The following is a 22,578-nucleotide window of genomic DNA, read 5'->3' as shown; positions in this document are numbered from 1 at the left end:
ATGCTAAAGACTAACTGCTGGAGTCAGCATGAGGATTTGTTTAGGGAAAGAGAGGCTGGCTGAAAAGTCACTAGAGAATTGCCTTACCCACACCTTACGCTATCGTCTTTTCAACAAACTAGAAATATGGGAGGCCACAGTCCAACCTGCCTTGGTCCTAGATGCCAGTCTCCTCTTGAGAAACCTGCTGCTTTTCAAGCTGAAACCAGCTATACCCACCTTCCCAGTTCCTCCGATGTTTTTTACTGGTCCCTCATCATTTTTCTCAACTTGACTCCAAGTTTTCCTCAAAACTCAGTCAGCCTGGATCACTTTTCATCCTGGCTCAGGCAACTCATCCAGTTCTTAAAATGATGACACTCAAAATGACTTGTTATGTCAGTGGCTGAATGCTAGGAAATACATTATCCTTATCTTAGGGCCTCAAAATTCCCCATCAGACCATTAATAATAAACCACAATAATTACAATGCAAGTCATAAATGCCACATCTGAGTGACACAAATTTTAGGAATCACTTTCCATTTTCACTGTCAAGGATGGCTTCACAGGTGGCATTGAAGCAAGGCATTGTAGGAAAAGATAGAGAAAATAAAAACTGAAGATTATCGAGGCTGTAAGTAATCTCAGAGGTCACCCAGCCTCCATGCCTTTCATGTATGTTAACTCTCAAGATGCCCACAGACTACGGAGTGCACCTGTGGACTGGGGATGAGGGAATTGGTTGGCAGGTTTCTCTTGACTCAGTGAAGCGTGCTGTGTTTTCAGAAATGTAAGGGGCAGGGAGAAGGGTGTTAACATCAAGAGGACATGAAAGATGTCAGTAATGTTCTGGGTGATCCTGGATGGGACGTGTTTGCCTTGCTTTCTCGTGTTCCTGTAATGAGCCATGTAAGGCTTTTATAATATTAAAAAAAGAAACTCATTTTGAAACTTTATTACCCAGCAGCAGTCTATCACCAGTGGATGGCAGCCCCACAGCACCCCTTTCTCACCTGTAAGGTACGTCATGCTGTTACGTTAAACCCCTGAAGTTGAGACAGTACATGCTGAATTCAAGTTTCTTAAAGGGGAATGTTCTGGCACCAGCGGCCTCCAGCAGTGATGGGAGAGCAAATCTGCTATGTAAACAATGACCATCCTCCAACCCAAATGACCAATCCCAGTTCCCAAACTCTGGTCCCCACCACTCAACCCGTATAGTGCAGCTTCTAGTAGCCAACATTCTCATGACACATTCTCAGCATCTGCCATACTGGCAGGACAGGAGTCTCTATATGACTGAAAGCGTCCTTGATCTTCCTTTATGACTTATGCGAAAACAGATTTTGACACAATTTGTAGCTTCAAAAACGTCAAGGAGCCTTTCCCTTGAATCAGCGGTTCCCAAGCTGCAGCCCTTTAACTAATATTGAAGTGCTTGAGCAACTTTCAAAACACGAAACAAAAATCAGCAATGAGCTGTTCAGACTTACACAGTACAGATTCAGTATCAACTCATTGTGGGAAGGCTGTTTACACCGTACTGACCAGATGTTCTAAACAGAAGAAAACCCAAGGCACAGATGTGGCTGTGGGGTGGTGACCAGGCACTGGGATATAAGGGTTTGTGTGTGTGTTTGAGGAGAAAAGAGAATGCCTCAAAACCAAGAAGACACAGCAAAACCACCAGTTCGTGTTCTATCAGAGATGCAAGCCCTCAACACTACATCATTTCTTCAAATCTAGGTGGCAGTTCTTACCACACTCATCAGTCTTCTCTGTACTCCACCCCAAACCTGGCTAACAGAAGTGAGCAATACAAAATGCCACTGGTTCGCCAAGTCCCAGGGCAGCATTAAAGAGCCCATGAGTGCATAAAGCCTGGGGTTCATTCCAGCTCTGCCACAGTGGGCAGCGGTGGTACTCTCACCAAGTCACTTAGCCCTGGTGGAACCCACTCACTTTCTGTAAAACGAGTGGTTTTCATATAATCAAATTCCTCAGAAGCCTCAGTGAAGAGGTAGAGATGAGATCTGAGAGACTGAGAGGGCACGGCGCTTAGGACCCCAAATGCTTTACCTATTAGTGTCACTGAAAATGACATCTAGACCAAGACTTCTAAAACAAAGTTGGAGTTTCTGAAAACCAGTTAATCCAGTCTCATCTCCAGATTTAACCATCCTACGAACAAGCTAAAATGCATTGCTAACGTTTATAGAGGAACTTCTAAGTATTAACCATTTTAAACCATCCTATTTGAACCTTTACAAGCAACCCCAGGAGATGAGTCTTAGTTTCATGCTCACAACTGGGGAAACCAAAGCTTGGACAAGTAAAATGACTTATCCAGAGTCAGGAAGTGAGATGGAAGGGCGACAATTTGAAGCCAACCGTTTTTGTCTCCAAAGCCCTCGTTCTTCCTTCTACACTGCTTGTCTTTCCCGCCATACTGATTCCACCTCTTGAATTGCTCTACATTCCCCCACATCATTTCGTAAACTGAAACCAGTCAAAAGTGCTTCCTACCAGAAACAGTTAGTACCTGCTCCCTCCCATTCACAGACCTAGAGATTAATGGGGAGGAAGTAATGACATGGGACACGTGACACAGAGCTTCTTTCCAGGACTGCCAGTTCCTGTTATCACATTCACTTCTTTAAATGCATCTCTCAGGTTTTCTAGACCTTGCACGGAAGGTCTCCTCTGCGCTCCCTTTTACCTTCTCCGGAAGTCTACACTTCCATGCAGACTAAACCAGAGGCGTGGCACTTTACATCACACTCTGGCCAATGGCAGGCGATACAAAAGCATACTTCTCAGTCTTCTTCCACTTCTCCTCCAGTCCTGGAACAAAGGTCTTACATGTGTACCCACCCAATTCTTTCCTCTACTCCGCTTACACACAACTCCCAACCCTGTATCCCCTTCTTATACACTTGGCACTGTATTTCTGGATGAGTTCTCAGGAGTAGAAGAAGAGAAGGTAAGAGTAGGAAGCAGAGAGTTTAAAGGGAAAGTTTAACCAAACACACACATCCTCAGACCCCTCCCTCTGGGGCCTCTAAAGCACGCACAAACCCGAGACATGAGTGATGGTTAAAAAAATTTGGGTTTTATTGTTTTTGCTAAACAATACTAAAAAAAAAAATTCATTTTGAAGGCAGGGCTTGAATTATTTAATTTTGATCCATTTATTTAATTAAAAAAAAAAAGGAAGGGGAAAGAGATCATGGCCAAAAAAATATTCATTAACCCCCACCCCACCCCCAAAGCTCTAGCCAGTCACATGAGCATCACCCATGTCCCACACCACAGTGCCTGATACACACTCTGTCCCTCTGGACTGCCTAGGTACAGGGGCAAGGGTGCCAGGTAGCTCTCAGCAGGTTAGTCAAACCAGACAAACTGGTGGGCTAAAGTCCAGAAATTCTTCCCAGGTTTTCTGCCCATTGGCTGAGCACATACAAACTGTCATAAGCTTGTAAAATTGAAGGGGTGGTGGGGAAGGTCATAAGAGCAGTAGGTTGGCAGAAGAGAAACGGCAGGTCACCCAAACTTTTTCCTGGGCTAGTGGCTCTGGATACAGACTTAAAGAGGTCAGGATAGGCAGACTCTGGGTTTCTTATGAAAGAAAACCTTCCTTCAAGGAGGAGCTGAGATGTGCCATGCAAAACAGTTCTTCCTACAGAGGGCACAAGAAACGGGGCAGCTGTCGTTCCCATCGAGGAGACAGGAGGGTGGTGAGAAAGTTCTTCTAGTACCATGAAGTAAGAAAAAGGCAGAAGGAGAATCCTGAGGTTTTTGCCAAATGTGAGACTGGTACACGTATAGTCAGAAGACTGAAAAGCCAGAGCCCATCTGCAAACACTGGCTCTACAAAGTGCTGCGGGAGGTCCTCGCTGTGCACTAACTCAGGTGCCTGGCTATGGGTGGTGGGGAGGACAACACATTTTTATTCTCAGAGGGATGAGGTGGGAAGAGTGGCCATGATCTAGTAAAAAGAGACCTGCAAGAAGCAGAAAATATTTAGAGAACATTTTAATATATATTTTCATATATATATTTAAAGTTAAGAAAAATAAAACTAATTCAAGCCATGCCCTGTGCAAAAAAAGAAAAAAAGAAAAAAAAAAAAAAGAAAAATTTAAAGTGAGACCTTTGTCTGCTGCTCTAGTCTCAACTTAAGTATCACAGTCAGCTTGTTACTTTTATTTTGGAAGAGAAGATGTAAAAGTTTCTTTCAATCACTCAGAAGGCAAGTGGAGCCACTTATAAAAACAGAATGGCAGAGACAGACTGGGAAAGGAAAGTCAGAGGTGAAGGGGCAGAGCAGGAAAGGAATTTTCAAAAATAAAATTAACAAGGTGACTGTTCCAGAAGGGGGCTGTGAAAAGGACATGGTGGACCGAAGTCTGTTAGTCAAGTAATGATTCAACTTTTAAATTATTCTCTTGTTCTTTTTTGTCGGGTGTTTTGTTTGTTCAAGTCTAAGATTTGGAAATGCTGACCCTCTGTTAACAAGAGCCAACGGGAAATATAGGATCCCTTCCCTCCCCCGGCCTGCCTCCGCTGAAGCCACCACCATCGCCTCCTTGGCTGGATGCTGGAAGAGTCCTCCGTATGTGTGGACTCAGGATGACAGGGCAGCCTCCTTCTGTGGTTGCTGGGCTTGTGAACGCTGCAGTATCTTTTGGCTTTCCACGTCTCTAAAATGTTTTTCAACCTGAAAGACATCAGTCAGCCTAGATCAGAAAAACAGATGGGCACACAAGGCCTCCCACAGAGTTCACTCTAGACTTCACCAGCCTCGTGCTGGCTGTCCAGTTCATGGATCATTCAGCACCATTCCCCTTGCTCCCTGTCTGTTGGCCTTCCCAACAAGGGAGGTGGGGGTCCTCTTCTATCAGCCACATTTTTTGCAGCTTCAGATAAGACTGTCTAAAAGAAGTTAAATCTATAAAGTAGAACACGAAGGGAGACTATTCTAAGCCAAACTCCCTCTCCCCTCCTTACACAATTGCAAAATGAAAAGCAGGTAGGGAATTACAGTCTTAAAACTTTTTATATCCACCATGTTGGTCTCCCAATACTCAATTTGTTTTTACAAATGCTTCAACTCAATCTAGAAAGTCAGATGACATATGCAGGGTCATGGATTCCAACAGACACTGATGTATACCATCCAGCCCTTCCTGAGAAGAATCCAGCCTGGGAGGAGAGGAACTGCTCAGGCCCAAAACCATGGAATGCTCTGAATAATTCCATAAAGCCACAGTGCAGAAGACATAGGGTTGACCACTCACTTTATTCTGCATTGCCTGGTGGTTCCATCCCCACAAGAGTACCCACACCAGGGCAGCAGAGCACCAGCGTGCAGGGAGGCAAGGTGGTCAAGGCTGCTCACAGACTGGCCATCAGAAGGCAGACACTGTGGCTAACATCCTGCCCTGATGCTGGAGGGGAAAAGGCCGAGCAGTCACTCTCTCCCTATGGTTTCTCGGCTCCTTTACTTACTATTTTGCGTACATGGCTCAGTGCACTCCCCTCTTTGCCTTTACAGTTTTCCACTTGATATGGGGGTGTAATAACAACTTCTTCCATGACTACGATGTTTTTTTCTTGCCATTTACAGTCTTTAATGCTGGAAGGAAAACAGAGCAGGTGAAAGTTACCTCTTGCGAGGCATTCCACACTTCCTGCCTGATGAATAACTAACTCCAGAAAGCTAACCCCAAGTTCCTAGCCTACTATTCAGTCAATAACTAGATGCCAGCAGCCCACAGGGAGGAGCAGCCAAGAAACACTTCCTGGGTACCACTGGCTAGGAAAAGCAATGGAACTGATGTACGCTTATTCCAAGGATGGTCCAGAGTGTTACTCTGAAGTTTTAGGGGCCTGAAAAAACACAGAAAACTTGGTGGTGGCCTCAGAAGTCCAAACTAATTTGAGTTACAAATAAACAGCTAGGCTCAAATCACTAGATCCAGTTTAAACAGCAGCCTAGGACAGGAGTTGGCCAATTCTTTCTATAAAGTGTCAGGTAGCAAGTATTACATGCTGTGCAGGCCATACACTCTCTGTCACAACTATTCTCCTGCATGCTGTACCTTAAAAGCAGCCACAGATGATACATAAACACATCAGGGGTTCTGGCCCGCTGGCTGCAGTTTGCCAACCTTTGGCCTAGGGTGAAATGGCACCTTTAAAAAGACAGGAGAAAAAACTCCCGCATCTTACTGCAATCTTTACTCTGCTCCCTACTCCATAATGCCGCTCCTCAAAGAGGCCCCTCTCAATTATCAGACAGCTGCGTACTTGCCAGACTGGGAAAACCCATCCCATTTCACACTTGGGGGAACCCAGGGCAGCTGATATTACTAAGAGAGTTCCTTCACATACCTGTAAATGTTCAGATACTCACACCGTGGCCTCAAATGGCTCTGATGCCAGCTGCCATCTGTGCACCAGACCCAGGTGGTTAAATAGGGTAACAGAAGGCAGCAGGGGGGAGGGGGAGTGTCAAATGTTTCAGTTTTTCAGCAGCTAGGGAAGCTAGTGGAGAGTCAAATGACTTCTGCTGTGACAAAATGTCTTTTATGAGGTGGTAATAAGGTGGCCTTCTGCTCTCCCTAATTCCCTATGTTCACCCCAATGTATAATTGGGAAAAGTGAAATAAATATAACTTTCCCTTACTAAAATTGCATCAGCTTTTACAGAAAGGTTCAAGATCAAAACAGTAAAAGAGAAAGAAATCACTAGTTCTAAATTATGGCATACAAGGTGTGGAGGGGACCCTCAGGGATAATCTAATCCAAAACTAAGTTCCACAGATGAAGACACAGAAGCCCAGAACAGATAACCTGTTAGTGATCTTCCAAATGGAAAAGCAACAAGCACCACATCCCTGGATGCAAGATACTACCAACACACTACCCAACTTCCCTGGTGACATTCAGAAACACAACTACCCACAAATCAGCCACCAGACAGCTCAGCCAGGCAGCATCCCCAGGGCAAGGGACCCCTATGCTCCCCCCAACTCACGTCTTGTGTATGGTCTGGAAGAGCTGCTGGCCCTCTAGGGAGACACCAGCGCTGATTGCATAGGCCTGGCTCAGCTTCTCCTCCTTCTCTGTCCGTGCTTTGCTGGCAAGCTAGGGTGGGCGAGAGGAAAGAGACTCAGAAAAACATTCACCTTCATCCTTCCCAACATCAGGACATAAACTGAAGAAAAGATGCTGGAAAAGACTGGTTTGGATAGAGTCAGTTTTCTCAGAGATCAAAAGTGAAACAAACAAGGGATTTTTCCCTGACAGTCCAGTCATTAAGACTTCACACTTTCACTGCAAGGGGCACACGTTCGATTCCTTAGTTTGGCCAGGGAACTAAGATCCTACATGCCTCACAGCATGGCCAAAAAAAAATTTTTTTTTTTTTAATTTTAAAAAGTGAAACAAACAAAAACACACACAATACACCTAGTAGTTACTGCTATTCCTGGCAAACACCTATTACTTCTGATACTTACTGAATGCCTACCATGTGCCAGACATTCACTACACTAAGCCAAAGATACAGCACTGAAAGGGGCAGGGAGACAGACAATAAACAAAAACATCAACAAGGTAACTTCAGACAGGGCTAAGCGCTCAGAAGAAAACAGAGCAGGGCACGGTTGTAAGAGCAGGACTGGGGGTGGGGTCACCTGACAGAAAGTGAGGGTCAGAGACAAAAGGCAATGCACACATTTCTATGAAAGGAGAGAACTAAGGATACTTATCAGCTACTGTGCTGGAGCCTCAGGATTAGAAATTAAAGTCTACCACACCTTCAAAGACCAGGATTTGAGGTTTTAAAGACTCAACCATTCTAGTACCATTATCTGTGCTCACATGGGGAGCCAGGACTCAAGGAAACCTAACCAGGCACCGGTGACTTGGGCTACAGCTACCAGGCTCTTAAAAAAAAGAACAATCTACATTCTATCTCACGTCTGTTCCTTAACTGCCCACTAGTGAAACAAACATGAGCTGATCAAGAGTTGCAGTAAAATCTAACAGTCTACTCAAATCCAGTAAATCGCTTCCAGTAGGGGTGGGTATCATGTCAATCCCTGCTGCCCCTCTAATACATTTCTGGTCCCACCACACACTATTGGTTGCTGGATTACAAAAGAACAAATATGTCTGAGTGGAAGACAAAATAAATATACTGATAGTTAAAACAAAAGACAGATAATGCATCTGAAAGTCAAACAAATGACTTGGAGATTTTTCAGATCCATGAACAAGAACATATACTTATTATGTTGATGCTGCAGCTACTAAAGACACATGCACAAACATACACATGAGCACAGACAACCTGGCCCCAACATCAACTCCTTAATGCAAAGAGAGTTCGTAACTCCAGCACATTCGCAAAGTACCTAGATGCTTGGAGTTCTTGAACATTCATATTCTGCCTTAAGACTAACCCTTGACACCATAAACCAAACAGAGATCCACCAGGGGGGAAATAAGCAAAGCGTCTAATTGCTGGCAAAATTAAGCACTTTATTAAGCATGAGTTTGACTATGAAGAAGAGAGAAAGCAGCCTTCAATCAGGTTATGGGAAACTGAGGAGTCTCAACTGCCTCTGAGTTTCAAAGACTGCCTGAGAGGAGGGGGTGTGAGCAGTCACACATGCTGTCATTTCAGTCTCCTCAGGTAAAAGGGGGAAGGAAAGCCAAGACTCTGTAGGGATTGAAAGCCAGAGCTCCCTTTTCACTTGGTCCCCAGGACATGCAGAGAGACAGATACAGCAGCAGTAAATAATCTTTCAAACCAGGGCCTGCCACTCTGGACCCACCAGGCAATAACTTTACAGAGAAGGAAAAGCACAGGGCTGACAGCTTTCGGTGAGCACTGGCAATCCCAACTGCGGCAAGGAAGCCTGTGGCTTGAAAGCAGTCAGCCTCCACCGTACAAGAACAGCTAGGGATGCATTTTTAAGCAACAACAACCAAACCTTACTCAGTCACCAAGAAAACCCTGATAACAAGGAGTTTCCTTGAGTCTCACTTTCCAAACAACCCTGTAGAAAATCTGAAGTCTCCAAGGAAAGAAGTGAAAACTGGAGGGAAGCAGCATGCCCTTGGATTCACCAAGCTCCTGCACACCTCCTATGAAGTGGTTCGTGGTCAGGCAGATGTTTACCCCATGAAAAGGCAGAAGGGTCTCACTCTGAGGTCTTTTTAAAAATATTTGTCCCTGAAGACCAAACACACCTCCCAATGTGGGTCAGACAGAGCTGCTTCTATAAAGCTTGTGTTGACTAGACAGTAACATCACCCATTCAGGAAGACAAGAGTTGGTTCCGGAAAACCAGGCTCTATGCAGAATATTTAAGAGTGAAATTGACAAATTAAGCTGGGGGTGGCGGGAACCACTGGAAGAACCACTTTTGAATTTTTGCCAGAGGCAAAATAAAACGGATATAAATCTCAGCTGGAAGTGCTCTGATTGGATGGCCTGAGTTAAAAGCAACCCAATGGTTACAGAACAGTGATTTGAAAATACACACTACCCCCTCCCCAAATACATTGCACAATCTCTTCTAAAGACTTTTTAAGCAAAGGAGAATGGACCAGATGATTCTTCATGTCAATCCATGGTGCAGACTGATCCCAAACACTAAATGATACAAAGGAGAGCCTTGAAAAAGTCAGCAGAAATCAGTGTAAACTGACCGTATTTCAATTTACCTCAATACCCTCAACTATTCCACCTGTACCTGCAAATGTGGTTTGAGGACTTAAGATTCACAGCAAACCCTGAAGCCTCCAGTTGTTGGTTTATGAACTATATTTTCATGGCAAACTGAAAAAGCTTAAATCTAATATTCAACTACAGAGATCTGCTTCACTAAGAAGTTGTATAAATGGGGTAAATTTCTCCCAGAGAGGACTGCATCAAGTGAGAATGAGGAAGATTACCTTCACAAAAAGAATCTAGAAATGTTTTTTCTCAAAACTGGGGTGAAAGGGGAAGGGAGATTACCTTGCTCTTTTTAGACAAGTTCTTGAAAACCTGTGAAAAATGTGGATAAGCCTCCTTTTGCAAAGCAAGTGACTCTCTCCAAGCTCGAGTCAGCTGTAGCTCTATGTTTCCCCACATTGTATTTCTGTAAATTAATGCATATCTGTAAATGGTCCAGTTACTCCAAATTATTAAGTTTATGATTACTGTCAAATCGCCAGAGAACCAATAAAAGCGGCTCCCAACAGAGGTGTCGGATGTGCCTTTTAAGCTTGGGAGGGTCATCAGGATTGCAATTTTTAAATTAAATAATTATCACCATACTACCCCCATTTTCAATGCAAGCCTCTTCCAACTAAAACTGAAGAACTAATTGGTTAGAATCTTAAAGAATGTTAAAGGCACCAACTTTAAAAATACACTGGGTTTAGGCAAACGTTAGTTTGCCTAAATCTACAAATGTTACTAATGTGCATGTGGCCTAACTGAAATACCTGCACAAGACAACCTGCATTTACCTTCCTTTCCTTTTATTTTGTATGATTCCCAGTGAAAACATTCACTCCTTGTCTACAAACCAATGCTTCCTCCCTTGGCCATTTTATATACAGGACCTTGATGTGGGCAACAGAGAAAAGTGCATGAACTTGACACCAAAGCACATCAATATCAAAAGGCTTCTAGTCACACCTGCTGCTGGGTAACCTCCAGCGAGTGAATCAATGAACACTAACAACATTATCTCTCTTCCTGCACTGTGACAAGAGGAAGCAGGCGCAACAACAACATAATCCAGGCATCTCGCCTCATCTGTTACTTGGTCACCAGCTGGGCCATCATATTTCCACATACACAGACCAGGAAGGCACAGGTGCTGTGGGGAATCCAGAGGGACTCCTACTGCAAGTATTTAACAGGCTGTGACAGCTGATCCAACAAGGGAAGCAAAGTCCAGAGAAGAACCTGCTGGATATGACCTACTGACTCCACTAAGCCACTCTGGGCTTGTCTTCCCTGTGTAGACAACCAGCTGTCCTCACAGAGGGGTTAGGAAGCACTGCAGCAGCTGTCCCGAACTGCCAGTGCTGCCTGCAAGGCCTGATGGAGGGTGAAGGGCAGCAGGCCAGAACAACTGTCATCCGAAGGGCCCCACTTGCTCCTGCTGTTTTCATTCTGGGAAGTGCTCTTGGAAAGCCCTCATTCTTAGTCAGCAACAGGCAGGCTCAAAACTATGTCCTCCAACTATCAGTATTCCCAAGTCTCCCTGCTTCCTAGTTGAAAGGTCCTGTCTGAAAATTTCTAATAAAAATACTGTTCTTTACAACCTCAGATAGTTAAGAACTCAAAAAACAGAGAACTCTGCTTGAAATCATGTCCCAGGATACCTAGCAGTGAACCAAAACACTGAATCAAACGGGGGAACAGTAGAGCCACAGAGGCCTGGCAGTTAACACTAAAATCCTTGAGAGCTAACTTGCTAAGTGAGAACTTACTCCCTGCAATTCACTAAGCTACACTTTACACATACTAAACATTTAATCTGCCCAACAATTCTATGAAATAGGGACTAAAATTATGCCTACTGAACAGATGGAGAAACTAAGGCACAGCTGTTAAGACACCTGCCTAAGTTTACCAAGTCACAAGTGGGAGAGTCTATATTTGAACCCAGACAGACCGATGCCAGAGCGTGTGTTCTGAACTCTGCACTATACCCAAACAGTTTCACCAAAGAAAAATAAGTCTAAATTGTTGAAATCACAGTTATAAACTTGAATGCAAAAGAAATGTTTTTTAAAAGAGAAAGTATTTTAAAAGATTCAGCTGTCATCTTCTCTTATCAGTGAATTCTGACATTTCCATCAAGGTCCCCTGTCTAGAACACAATTGTCTGCCTTTTAGTGAAGGGCCCCAGTCTTGCCCTAAATCTCAAGAACATCCTTTATTTGTTTTGTTAAAGGTAATTCACAGGAACGCTTTTAAGAAAACAGATCCTGTGTGAGAAAGCATTTCAGGCCAATAACAATAAGTACCCATCATTTCCTGATGAGCCAAAACTAGAGAAGCTAAGTCAAGCAGGATTCCTGCACTGGGAAGTTAAGGTACCTTAAGTGCTTTAAGCTGTGATGAAAAACAGCCTGCAAACCCAGAGGCCACAGCGCCACCTCAGTCTCCAGGCTCCGGCCATCATACTGCTGTCATATGACAGAGGTCAGCCCCAAGTCAGTCAGCACAGGCCATAAGCGAAGTCTATGGCTCACCTGGCTTCGAACAAAAACTAGTCGTTGGCAAAGTCAATAGTTTTTCTTGATTATTTGTAATTAGGTATCAAAAGGTGTTCACAGTTACAACAGACAACTAAACTTCCTAGACACCAACAGAGTAATTTTCTAGTCCTGAGACCCTGACACCAGCGCTACTATGGAACCTCCACAGGACTCTGACAGAGAAAGAGAAACAACTGGCTGGGATGTAAGCTGAAATTTGACCTCAACAACCTATCTGTGAGAGGGTACACTCATATTAAACATCTCACACATGGCCATGAAGAATAACATGGGTGAAGCACTAGGGGAGCTGTAAAGCACTGGACAAATAGCACTGTTAACATTATTATTATAACATCATTATGATTAGCACAGAGAAGGTGGCCTGTAGGTTATTTCAAAAAAATTCATATAATCCAACCTTCCTTTAGCCAATGAGCTCAGGGCTCACTCTCTTCTGCTTTCTGTAAGAGCTGCTAGAGAGGCTATAAATCCTTAACAGAATCTCTTCCAAAATACAACTGGAATAGTAAGTTGGAAAATGCACTTTATGTGCCAAAACAGGCGCTTCACTTATAGAATAAAAAGCTGATTTTATTCAGATAGTGAAAGAACCATATACTATCGTTTCCTGGGCTCTAAAGAGGGCAGAAAAAGCAACATAAAAAAGAAAAGCCACCCCCTTGTTTCTTACCCCCAAACAAAAGAGATTCCAGCTCAAACCCCCACCTACCACTCCCTAGCTGCATGAATCTGAGCAAGATGTATAACTTCTCCTGAGCCTCAGTCCATTCATGGGGGTTCATCCTAAAGGTTGTTACTGGAGCTCATTAAGGTATCTAACACTAACAGTGCCAGGATAGTGGCATTAGTCCTCTCCCTTCCTTCTGAGAACCGCCACTGGTTTAACTTACTGGCAAAACAGCAAAAGTTTTTAAACTGCAGAGATGGACAAACTGATAGCAATCCAAATCAGCTTGATTCCATTTAACTTCCCTCCCTTTATTTAACTAACTGTCATTTATTCTTCAAGACCCTACTCTATTGTCACATCCGAGAAGTCATCCCTAAAATGTTCATTCCTCTATGCCAAGCACTGGCAAACTGTACCTGTGAGCCAAATTCATCCAACCACCTGTTTCAGTTAAGTTCTACTGGAATGGTATCACCCACTGCTGCTTCTGCTACAAAGGCAAAGGTGACAGTTGTGACAGAGATGTACAGTGCACCAAGCCTAAAATAATTACTACTGGGCCCTTAACAGAAAAAATCTGCTGCTCCCTGCAAAAGTTAAACCCTACTGCCCCTCACCACTCCCAAACATACGATTCTTGAGGGCAAAAGCAGTGACTTAGTCATCCTGACATACCCAGCACCAGAGGGGCGGGGTAGAGAGAGGGAAGTAGGATAAAAGGAAAAGAAACTTTGACTATCAGAGATTCACAGAACTAACAGTTCCCAATCGTTAAATGACTAACACACGGTCACACAATTCATTAGCAGCCCAGCTGTGAAAAGAATCTAGTTTTTCAAACTCCCCACATGCTACCACACCAGACTATTAGCTTTTAGCACGGTATATAGCCCCACTAGTTTTCTAGGTCATGTACAATTTGGTTCACTCTCCAGGGTAGTTTCTGGTATTTACCTAAGCTAGTCTTAAATTCCAATGCTATAACTTGACTGCACTACTTGTTTTTTCTTCCCCCCAAGCCTGATCTCTGCCAGGAAACTTTCGGTTAGAATGCCCCTTTCTTAACACTGCAAGAGATACTACCACTGACATCAGTAAAGTGCTTAGTTTGAATCATCCTGGTGTCAGAGACAGAATGTAGAGGGGGCTGCAACACACATGGCACATCTTTGCCAGTCGCTTGGGCCCAGCAATCTGTGTCTTCAGGTGGACGAATCTCCCCCTCTCCATCTCCCCACCCCGTGATGTCAAGAGAGCCCCCTTCAGAAACAAACTCGACCTAAGGAGGCCCCACCAAGTCAGTAGGCTGCTGTGCACTACAGCCTGAGCTGAGTCATGAGCCCTAGCCTGGAATGCTACATCCCCTACTATGGCTATAACCCCAAAGTTTGAATGCTACTAAACGTGACCTCCTTCAAAGGCCAGTGATTTTTAAAGTGACATCAATCACTCTGATTTCATCTCACACCACTCACTACTTATTGGGCCCCATTAACTTAGTAATGATAGGGTCTTCCTCTTCACCCTACACTTTTATCTTCATGACACTTCTGTGAGGAAGCAGCTGTCCGCTCAAAGCCAGATGCAAAACTTACTGGTGGGTTCTAACCTGGGACTGTGGCCCTGACAACATATTCTAACCAAGTGAGCCAGTAGGTAATATGTAGCTTCCAGGAGCCAGAAATTTTCATCTGATAGAAGAGTCTTGCTTCCCCTAGACAAGTAGTTACTTCCCTTCCTATTTTTTTTTAAAATATTTAATTAATTTATTTGGCTGCACTGGGTGTTAGTTGTGGCATGAGGGCTCTTTAGTTGTGGCATGCGAACCTTAGTTGCGACCTGTGGGATCTAGTTCCCTGAGAAGGGATCAAACCTGCATTGGGAGCACAGTCTTAGCCACTGAACCACCACGGAAGTTCCTTCCCTTACTCCTTTTATACATAATATGAACACATTCTACCTTTTACTAACATATCTATACCTACGCACAGGGTGGCTAGGTCATCTGATCCTACTTGCTGTCAAACCCATACCTCAATACATTAGGGTCAAGATATGGTCAAGGGCCCAGTTAACAGACTACATCCATGAATACAGGCCACGATGCAGTAGCTACCAACTACCTCAGGAGTTTGCTTATACTTGAGGATTATCCCTCACATCAACAAAAGCCATAAGGTTAAGCTAAATCTTAGCTTTCAAACTTCTTAGAACTTAGAACAAAAACCAAGTGACATCTTCCCTGTGTGACACCATCCCTAACGGTAAGCGAGGTCAGTTACTTTTAAAAGTGAACCTTGTGACTTTACCATTTTCTCAGCCTTTCCAGGCCCTTCCACAGACCAATCTCCAAGTGTCATTTTTATCCAAAGGCAGCCAACTTATTCTTCATTATCACTTGCTGATGAAAAACTCTTTAAATCTCTTCTTCCTGGTTCTTCTCCATTTAATCACCACGGTTTAGGTAAGGTATAAATGGGTAAGAAATGCTCACACCAGGCTGATAAACCAGTCAGTGGTTTGGTAAGGGAGGGAGATGCTTCATCTGTGAAGTTCGATTTTCCATGCTTTGTCTCTTTTCCTGCCTCCCCTCACAACATACCAACATCTCCTCCAGAAAGTCTCCTCCAAGTCAGCAAAGTGATAAGACAATGTATACCTCATTTGATGTACTGAAGGCATTTATCTAAACAGATGAATACATGCACTTGCCTTGGCTGTCTCGATGAGTTTTTTACCTAAGAGTCTCAGAAGTGGAAAGCACAACCTCCTAGGTTCTGTGACGGCTCACTCTAATCTTCTGTACTCAGACTTATGTCACTCGATAACACTGCCCTAGAAATTCAAGTTAATTCTGGTCACCAACAAGAGGAATCCATATACTATTTTGATTTTCCCCAGTCTTGGGATGGCAAGTTCTGATACCTAAATGAATGTCAGAACCAGTATCAAGAAAGACTGACACAGTAACTAACCCTGCCCATGTTCTTGGCTGCTTTCCTTTGTCATGATGCCCTCCTCCCCCCATCCTACTCCTAAACCATAATTCAAGGAACATCCACCCACTGGCTGCACATAGCTAATGTGGGAGAATAGGACTAACATGCGTCAACGCTGGTCAACCTGAACCAATCCTCCAAACAACTCTATGAGATAGGTACTAACATGATTCCATTTCTATGGTGAGAAAACTGATGCTTTGTAAAGTTAACAGGCAGAGAAGTGACATAAGAGACATACCCACTTGCTTTTAATGTTCTTTCTGACCATACAACACAGATGTTTCTCTTTACTCAGAAATATTACTTAGGATTAAACATTTATATACTCATTTCATTTCACCAACCTACTCTGTAAGTTCTTTGGGTAAGCACACAGAAGCAGAAAATACATGGGACTTTGCCATCAAAACATCAGATTTGAGTTCAAATCTCAGTTTAATTACTCACTAACTGAATGACCTTAAACTAGTGACTCATCCTGAGACTCAGTTTACTCTTCTGTAAGATGGTGATGGCGAGTGAAAGTGAAAGTCGCTCAGTGGTGTCCTACTCTTTGCGACACCATAGACTATACAGTTCATGGAATTCTCTAGGCCAGAATACTGGAGTGGGTAGCCTTTCCCTTCTCCAGGGGATCTTCCCAACCCAGGGTGAGCCACAAGGGAAGCCCAAGAATACTGGAGTGGGTACCTTATCCCTTCTCCAGCGGATCTTCCCAACCCAAGAATCGAATCAGGGTCTCCCGCATTGTAGGTGGATTCTTTACCAACTGAGCTATCAGGGAAGATGGTGATGGTATCCACATCATAAGAACTATCGTTAGAAGTAAATGAGATGCTTGCTGAGTGCTATTTCAGAGGGTGGTATGTAAAAATATTGGTTCCCACGCTACTTGCCATATAACCTAGAGCAAGTCACTTAAACTGCTAAGCCTGTTTATTCATCTCTTAAACTAAAAGGAAAAAAAGTACACTCTGAAGATCACAAAGGATGGTTGTGAGGATGAAACAAAATGTGTCAAAGCTCTCTGTAAACTGTAAAGCACTAGAAAAATGTAAGGAATGGCCCCCAACAGAAATTACCCCAATGCTATGCATAAAATAATTTTCAGTAAATGTTTGATAAATGCTACCAACATAAAACTTTCCTAATGTTGACATGAACCAAATTATCTGAGAGCACTAATAACTCATGGTCAATCTTTATGCCCAGAGAACAAGATGTGGAGTCAATTAAAAAAAACCTGTTAAGAAACATTTTACTTCACTCTACCACACGGACCCTGGACTCTCATCCTCATGCAATATTTAAACCTTCCTCATGAAAGGAAACTAATAAGGAGATTTGCCTGGTGGTCCAGTAGTTAGGAATCTGGCTTTCAATGCTGGGGGCAGGTTCCAATGCGTGGGTTCAATCCCTGGTCAAAGAACTAAGATTCCACGTGCCATGGGGGCAACTAAGCCCACACCACAACTCCTGAGCCCACGTGTCACACAAGAGAGAAAACTGTGCGCCACAACCAAGACACGACACGACCAAACAAAATTATTTTTTAAAAAGTAAACTAGTAAGCCACGTGGCAAATAACCTGAACCTCAGTTTGAATGGCTTTGGTGTGCTTTTGGACTTTTTAAAGTCAGGAAATTTGAAACAATTTTTACAGAGTACAATGTTCCTGTGGAGTAGATAAAACAACATTCAAGGCTTCCACCTTCTGCAACCCCACTGTCCTCTTTCAAGCTTCCTCTTACATCCCACTGCTGTGGACAGACATAGGACATCTTAGCTGCAGTGAAAGTACCAATCGAAAGCAAAACAAGCTCATCTCCAAGAACTGCTAGTTCACACCGTCCTCAAGTTAAGCTGGAATTAAGTATTTCCTTTAAAAGGCCTGCTCTTCCATTTCCTGTTGGGTCAGAGTAAACATCCAGTTTGTATCAACAGGTTTAATTGAACACAGCACTTACTATTTCAGCAAGATGAGCCATCATGTGATGGGATCTCCCACTACACAGGTAGTATTCCCCAAGACCAGAGTTTTCTTCCAGGGATTTCAGGGCACTTTTAGTTCCCTTCTAAAATGCTTAAACAATCCTCCATCTTTAAAACAAAACAAAACCCAGGCTCACGCTCTTAAATGAGTTGAACTTTTCATGTCCTTCCAGCAACATGTAGCTACCCAGGTTAGTTGCTGTCAGTAACATAAAGAGCCCAACAGGTTCTTCTAACTGAATCTCAGCAAGAATCACAAAGCATCCTCAAAGGTTCATTTCAAGGGAAAACCAATATAGCTTACTCATAAACATCTCAACAAATGAAGAATGAATAAATGAGACCCAAAGAGAGCTCTTCAACCTAATTTTAGTCTTAGTTTCGGACTCCTTTTTCAAGACTTACCTTGTGATAAGGTCTGAGAGTAAGAAAAGTAAAGATTTCTGGTATTCCCTAACCTATTACCTCCTGCTGTTTTCTGAAAGAGTGGGTAAACAACTAGTTTACAATAATGCTAGAAGACAACTGATCAGCAGAAAGCAAAACCTTAAAGGCAAAGATAATCCAAAAACTAATAACCAAGAACTATTTATCTAAGGTCAAATGTAAACAAAGAACTGCTTCTTAACAGCTCCCACATTTAACAGTCTCATCCACACCACTCCAGCCTCTCTCACACAAATGATGGCACTTTGTGATACAAGAACAGAATCCTAGTATCTTTTAAATTTGAAAAAAATCTATCTGCTTTCAGATAATCTTTCCTCAACTATTTACTAAAGGCTGTTACTTAGTGACAGACTTCTCATACCCTACAAACACTAAAGAATAATATAGAGCCTTTTCTCCCTTCAACACACCAGGCATAAGCTATTTTATTTAAACCTTTCAAGATCTCTTCTGCTAATAGATCATCTGAAGATCTCTTAGGAGGAGTAAGCCAGGGTTTCAAAAATCCACAGGTATAAGAATGAGATAGTCTGCATGCAACAGCCCTTAATATGAAACCCAAGACCTTTCTGAATCTGTCCTCAGACAACACTGGAAAAAAAAAAAAAAAACACCCCACATGGGGCATTTCCCTGGAATTTAGAAAAAAGGGAGCGCCAGATTTCAGGTAACTACATTCTGCCAGCCTCAGTTACCCTGTGTTGTTTCAGCTGCCTGAGTGTTTCCTTGCTCTGCTGAATTGTAGCACACACACTACATTCCCAAGTGGGGCAAAAGAATATACATTATTATAATTTTTATAGAGGGAATTTCATCACACTAATTCGACAGACTTAATGAAAGACAGCTGCTACAAAACTGAAGGCCTAACTTATTCATTCAACAAATATTTATGAAGCACCTACTCTGTGCAAGGTTCTGTACATTCAGTGAGGAACAAAACAGGTATAGTTACCATTCCCACAAAACAAAGTTTGGTGAGATAGAAAAGTATACACAATTATAATCATAAAAAAGCTACGAATAGGATAACAAGTCCCAATCTGCCCAGGATACACCAATCTAAACTTGTCTCAGTGTAAAACAAAAGCACTGCCCTCCTCTACTCTCGAAAATGTCCCACACTGGACTAGAAATGATACGTCACCTTATCTCTGAAGACTAGAGTACTGTAAGAGAAAGTAATGGAGGCACCACTTTACCCTGGGTGATCAGAGAAGACTTCTTGAAAGAGGCACCATTAAACAGTTCTGATGGATAAGGCTCTAGTCATTTTGAGAGGGTTTTCCAAGTAGAGAGAACAGCAAAACTCAAACAGGGCTTGGGTACTAATATTGATCAACATGAACTTCGGCTGATGGAACTGAAGAATCCTAAAAGTTATTTCAAAGTTCCCAGAGACCAATTTATATAGCCGAGATTAAAATATCCTAAGCCTCTAAATTTGTTAGACCTCAAAATTCAAGCATAAAGACAAAAATGAAGCTCTATGGCAGCAGTTTTCAAATTTTTGTAGGTCATGAATCCCGCTGAGAATCTGAAAAATACTCCAGATCTTCACCCAGGAAACACATGTATATTCTTGTGTGCACACATACACAATTTCAGGAGGTTCAGAAGGAAAGCCCATACCCAACCCCACCAACACTGGAGGTTCACACATGGACTACAGGTTAAGGGTGAGGGGGGAGCTCTCTTTCACAAAGGACAAAAGCTAGCTCTCAACTCTATTTCTCTAATCAGGCATTAAGACATTTCTTAAAATCTTCTGAAGATATCAGGGAACAAAGATAAAAACTACAGTGATATATATATATATTTTAAATATGTCAAAACAAGCCAATTGTAAGTCACTGAAAAAAATTTTTAAAAAACAAAAAAAAACCATATGGACAATATATGTACCATCAAGAGTCAATGAGACTCAAATTTCCCATCATTTTGGAGACCCAGAACTGCCCTCAAGTCCTTACCTTACTACACTTGATCTTAGCCAAAAGGCCAAGAAGCGATGAGTCCTTACCTTACTAACGTTGAGTGAAGCTAGGGGAGGAGGGGTTTCTGTTCGGTCATTAATTATTTCCACTTCTGAAACATACTGTAAGTTTATAAGCAAGATGTCTGCATGGTTGGGCTTTCCACTGGAAGAGGGACATTCTGGTGAAAAAAAATAAAGTTAAGGAAAACAGGGGCAAGCAGAGCACTGACACATCCCCAAGGTGCATGGAAAACATACTTCTCACAAGGCTTGTGTAAAAGGTGTGCCACAAGCAAGAGGGGGGAGTCCCATAACAATCACAGCTCTTCTCAGCAAATCTTTGCCTATCACCTTCCTCCCGCTCAACCCCATAACCAAAAGATCTCAAGCTTTTCAAAGCCAAACACAACCCAAAATTGGAAGCCTCAACAGGGTTTCGGTCACCTTCTCTGTAATGGTTTTACAAAGAGGCTTAATGTAGTTTTAAAGCTGTATGTATACTGTCCGTCTTGAACCTAACGAACCTCACAAGAGAGCAAGTACCTTCTGTTCTTGGTATACTTCCTATATCTGAACAGCTCTTTTCACTTTTTCTGATCTGAGACTTTCCATTTTGCAGAGGCAAAAACTACAGCACTGGAAAGGAAGCTCACTCAAGGTGATCCAGCTAGTTAACCCACTCATCCATCCATTCATTCTCCAGCCATTTCTCAAAAGCATACTGCATGTCAGTTGAAAGAGTAATTCCTCATTCCAAAACTCTTCCAGCTAAACCACTAATGCAAAAGATCTTATATAGTCCAGGTACGAATTCTTGTGTTTAAAAAAACCGAGAAAACGCAACTATCTGAGCTGTAGTTTCAAAGGACATTTTCCTAAGCTAGAAATCTACAATGCATTTAAATGAAGTGGTTAAGTTTAAATGAAGTTGGTTAAAATACTGCCAGTCAAAGGCAGCAGACCCAGTAAGAAAATTCCTTTTGAAAGGTGCCATAAAAGATAACTCTTAAAAAAAAAAAGAAAAAATCCAAATAAATCCACCTGTGGCTCAAATATAAGAAGGAGGTGGTATTACAACCAGGAAGTATTTTGTTTCCAAGATTGAGCTTCCTGGAGTAATTCAGAAATCATTTCCACACCAAAGAAAGAGGCCACTTTTTCCATTCTGTTTAACACTGCCACATTTAAAAGGCAATCCTGACTTGTCTTGGAGAAGTCAGGATTCCATGTGCTGGCCTGAGCAAAAGATAACTTACTCTTTCACCTGTAACCCACACGTCCATACACAAGCCCCTGAAAAACGTGGTCCTCTCTCTGGACCAGGTTTCCAGTACAAACATCTCCAAAAGAGCAACTTCCAAATGACTGAGAAGCCTACAATTCAGCACCCTGTCCCCAGTAGCACCACGCACACACAAGCACCAGCAAAACAAGCCCCTACCCCCAGTTCTGCTACAAACTCTGTCCTGCAGTTACTCTCCCCCAAACAAGCGAGGCCCATTTGGTCACACACCACCGCCCTTCCGTGGACCACATCCCATCAGTAGACAACCCCTCCTGAACTCCATACCCATGTCCCACTCACTAGCAATTCCTTACTCAACACACCCCCTCCCAACTTGATTTCACCCGCCCCTCTTCCATCCGGGCTCCAATCACCAGCCCTCTCCCACGACCACCCCTCTCCTGATGACTGGGTCCCCTCTCCTAACATTTCCCCTGAAAAGGCATCCGCGTGTCAAGTCCCCCTCCACCCACCCTGGTTCGCGGCCCAGCTCCCACAAGGGGTGGGCGACAAGGGTCCCCAAGGCGAACCAAGGGACCAGGGAGAGGGGGAGGGGAGCTCAGGGTCGTGCGCATGCGCTCCGGGCGCCGCGGTAGCCGGTCGCCCCTAGGCCCGGAGAGGGCCCCAGCCACCGCCGTCGTCCCCCGCCCCCCCACCACCGCACACACACGCCGGCCCGGCCTCGGGCTCCACGCAGGGAAGGATACTTAAAGCCAGCATTTTGGACTGGTAGTCGAAGGCTACCACCTCGCCCTGCAGCCGCTGCTCCTGGCACGTCCGGCACGACACCTGGCTCCCAACGCTGAAGTACTCGCCCGGAGGAGCCGCCATCTTGGGAGAGCAGCCGCGGCCGGCGGCGGCGGCGGCAGCAGCGGGCGAAAGCCGGGCCCCCAGTGAGCGCCGCGCC

General features: G+C 43.6%; 1 protein-coding gene across 1 annotated transcript; it reads right to left on the bottom strand.

The window, feature by feature from the left end:
* Nucleotides 1-3,072: 3,072 nt before the first annotated feature.
* LSM12 (LSM12 homolog) lies at nucleotides 3,073-22,577 on the bottom strand. The gene is made up of 5 exons (XM_065909621.1): nucleotides 22,379-22,577; nucleotides 20,432-20,565; nucleotides 7,028-7,137; nucleotides 5,497-5,623; nucleotides 3,073-4,705 (listed from the first exon to the last, which is right to left on the bottom strand). Exons 1-5 carry the CDS (start codon nucleotides 22,500-22,502, stop codon nucleotides 4,613-4,615), a joined length of 588 nt encoding a protein of 195 aa, XP_065765693.1. The 5' UTR covers nucleotides 22,503-22,577; the 3' UTR covers nucleotides 3,073-4,612.
* Between the last annotated feature and the right edge of the window lies 1 nt (nucleotide 22,578).

This window comes from Muntiacus reevesi, chromosome 18 (assembly GCF_963930625.1).
Source record: "Muntiacus reevesi chromosome 18, mMunRee1.1, whole genome shotgun sequence".
NCBI classification, from domain to species: domain Eukaryota; kingdom Metazoa; phylum Chordata; class Mammalia; order Artiodactyla; family Cervidae; genus Muntiacus; species Muntiacus reevesi.
Note: the sequence above shows the minus strand (reverse complement) of the source record. Positions and strands in the feature narration are given on the sequence as shown.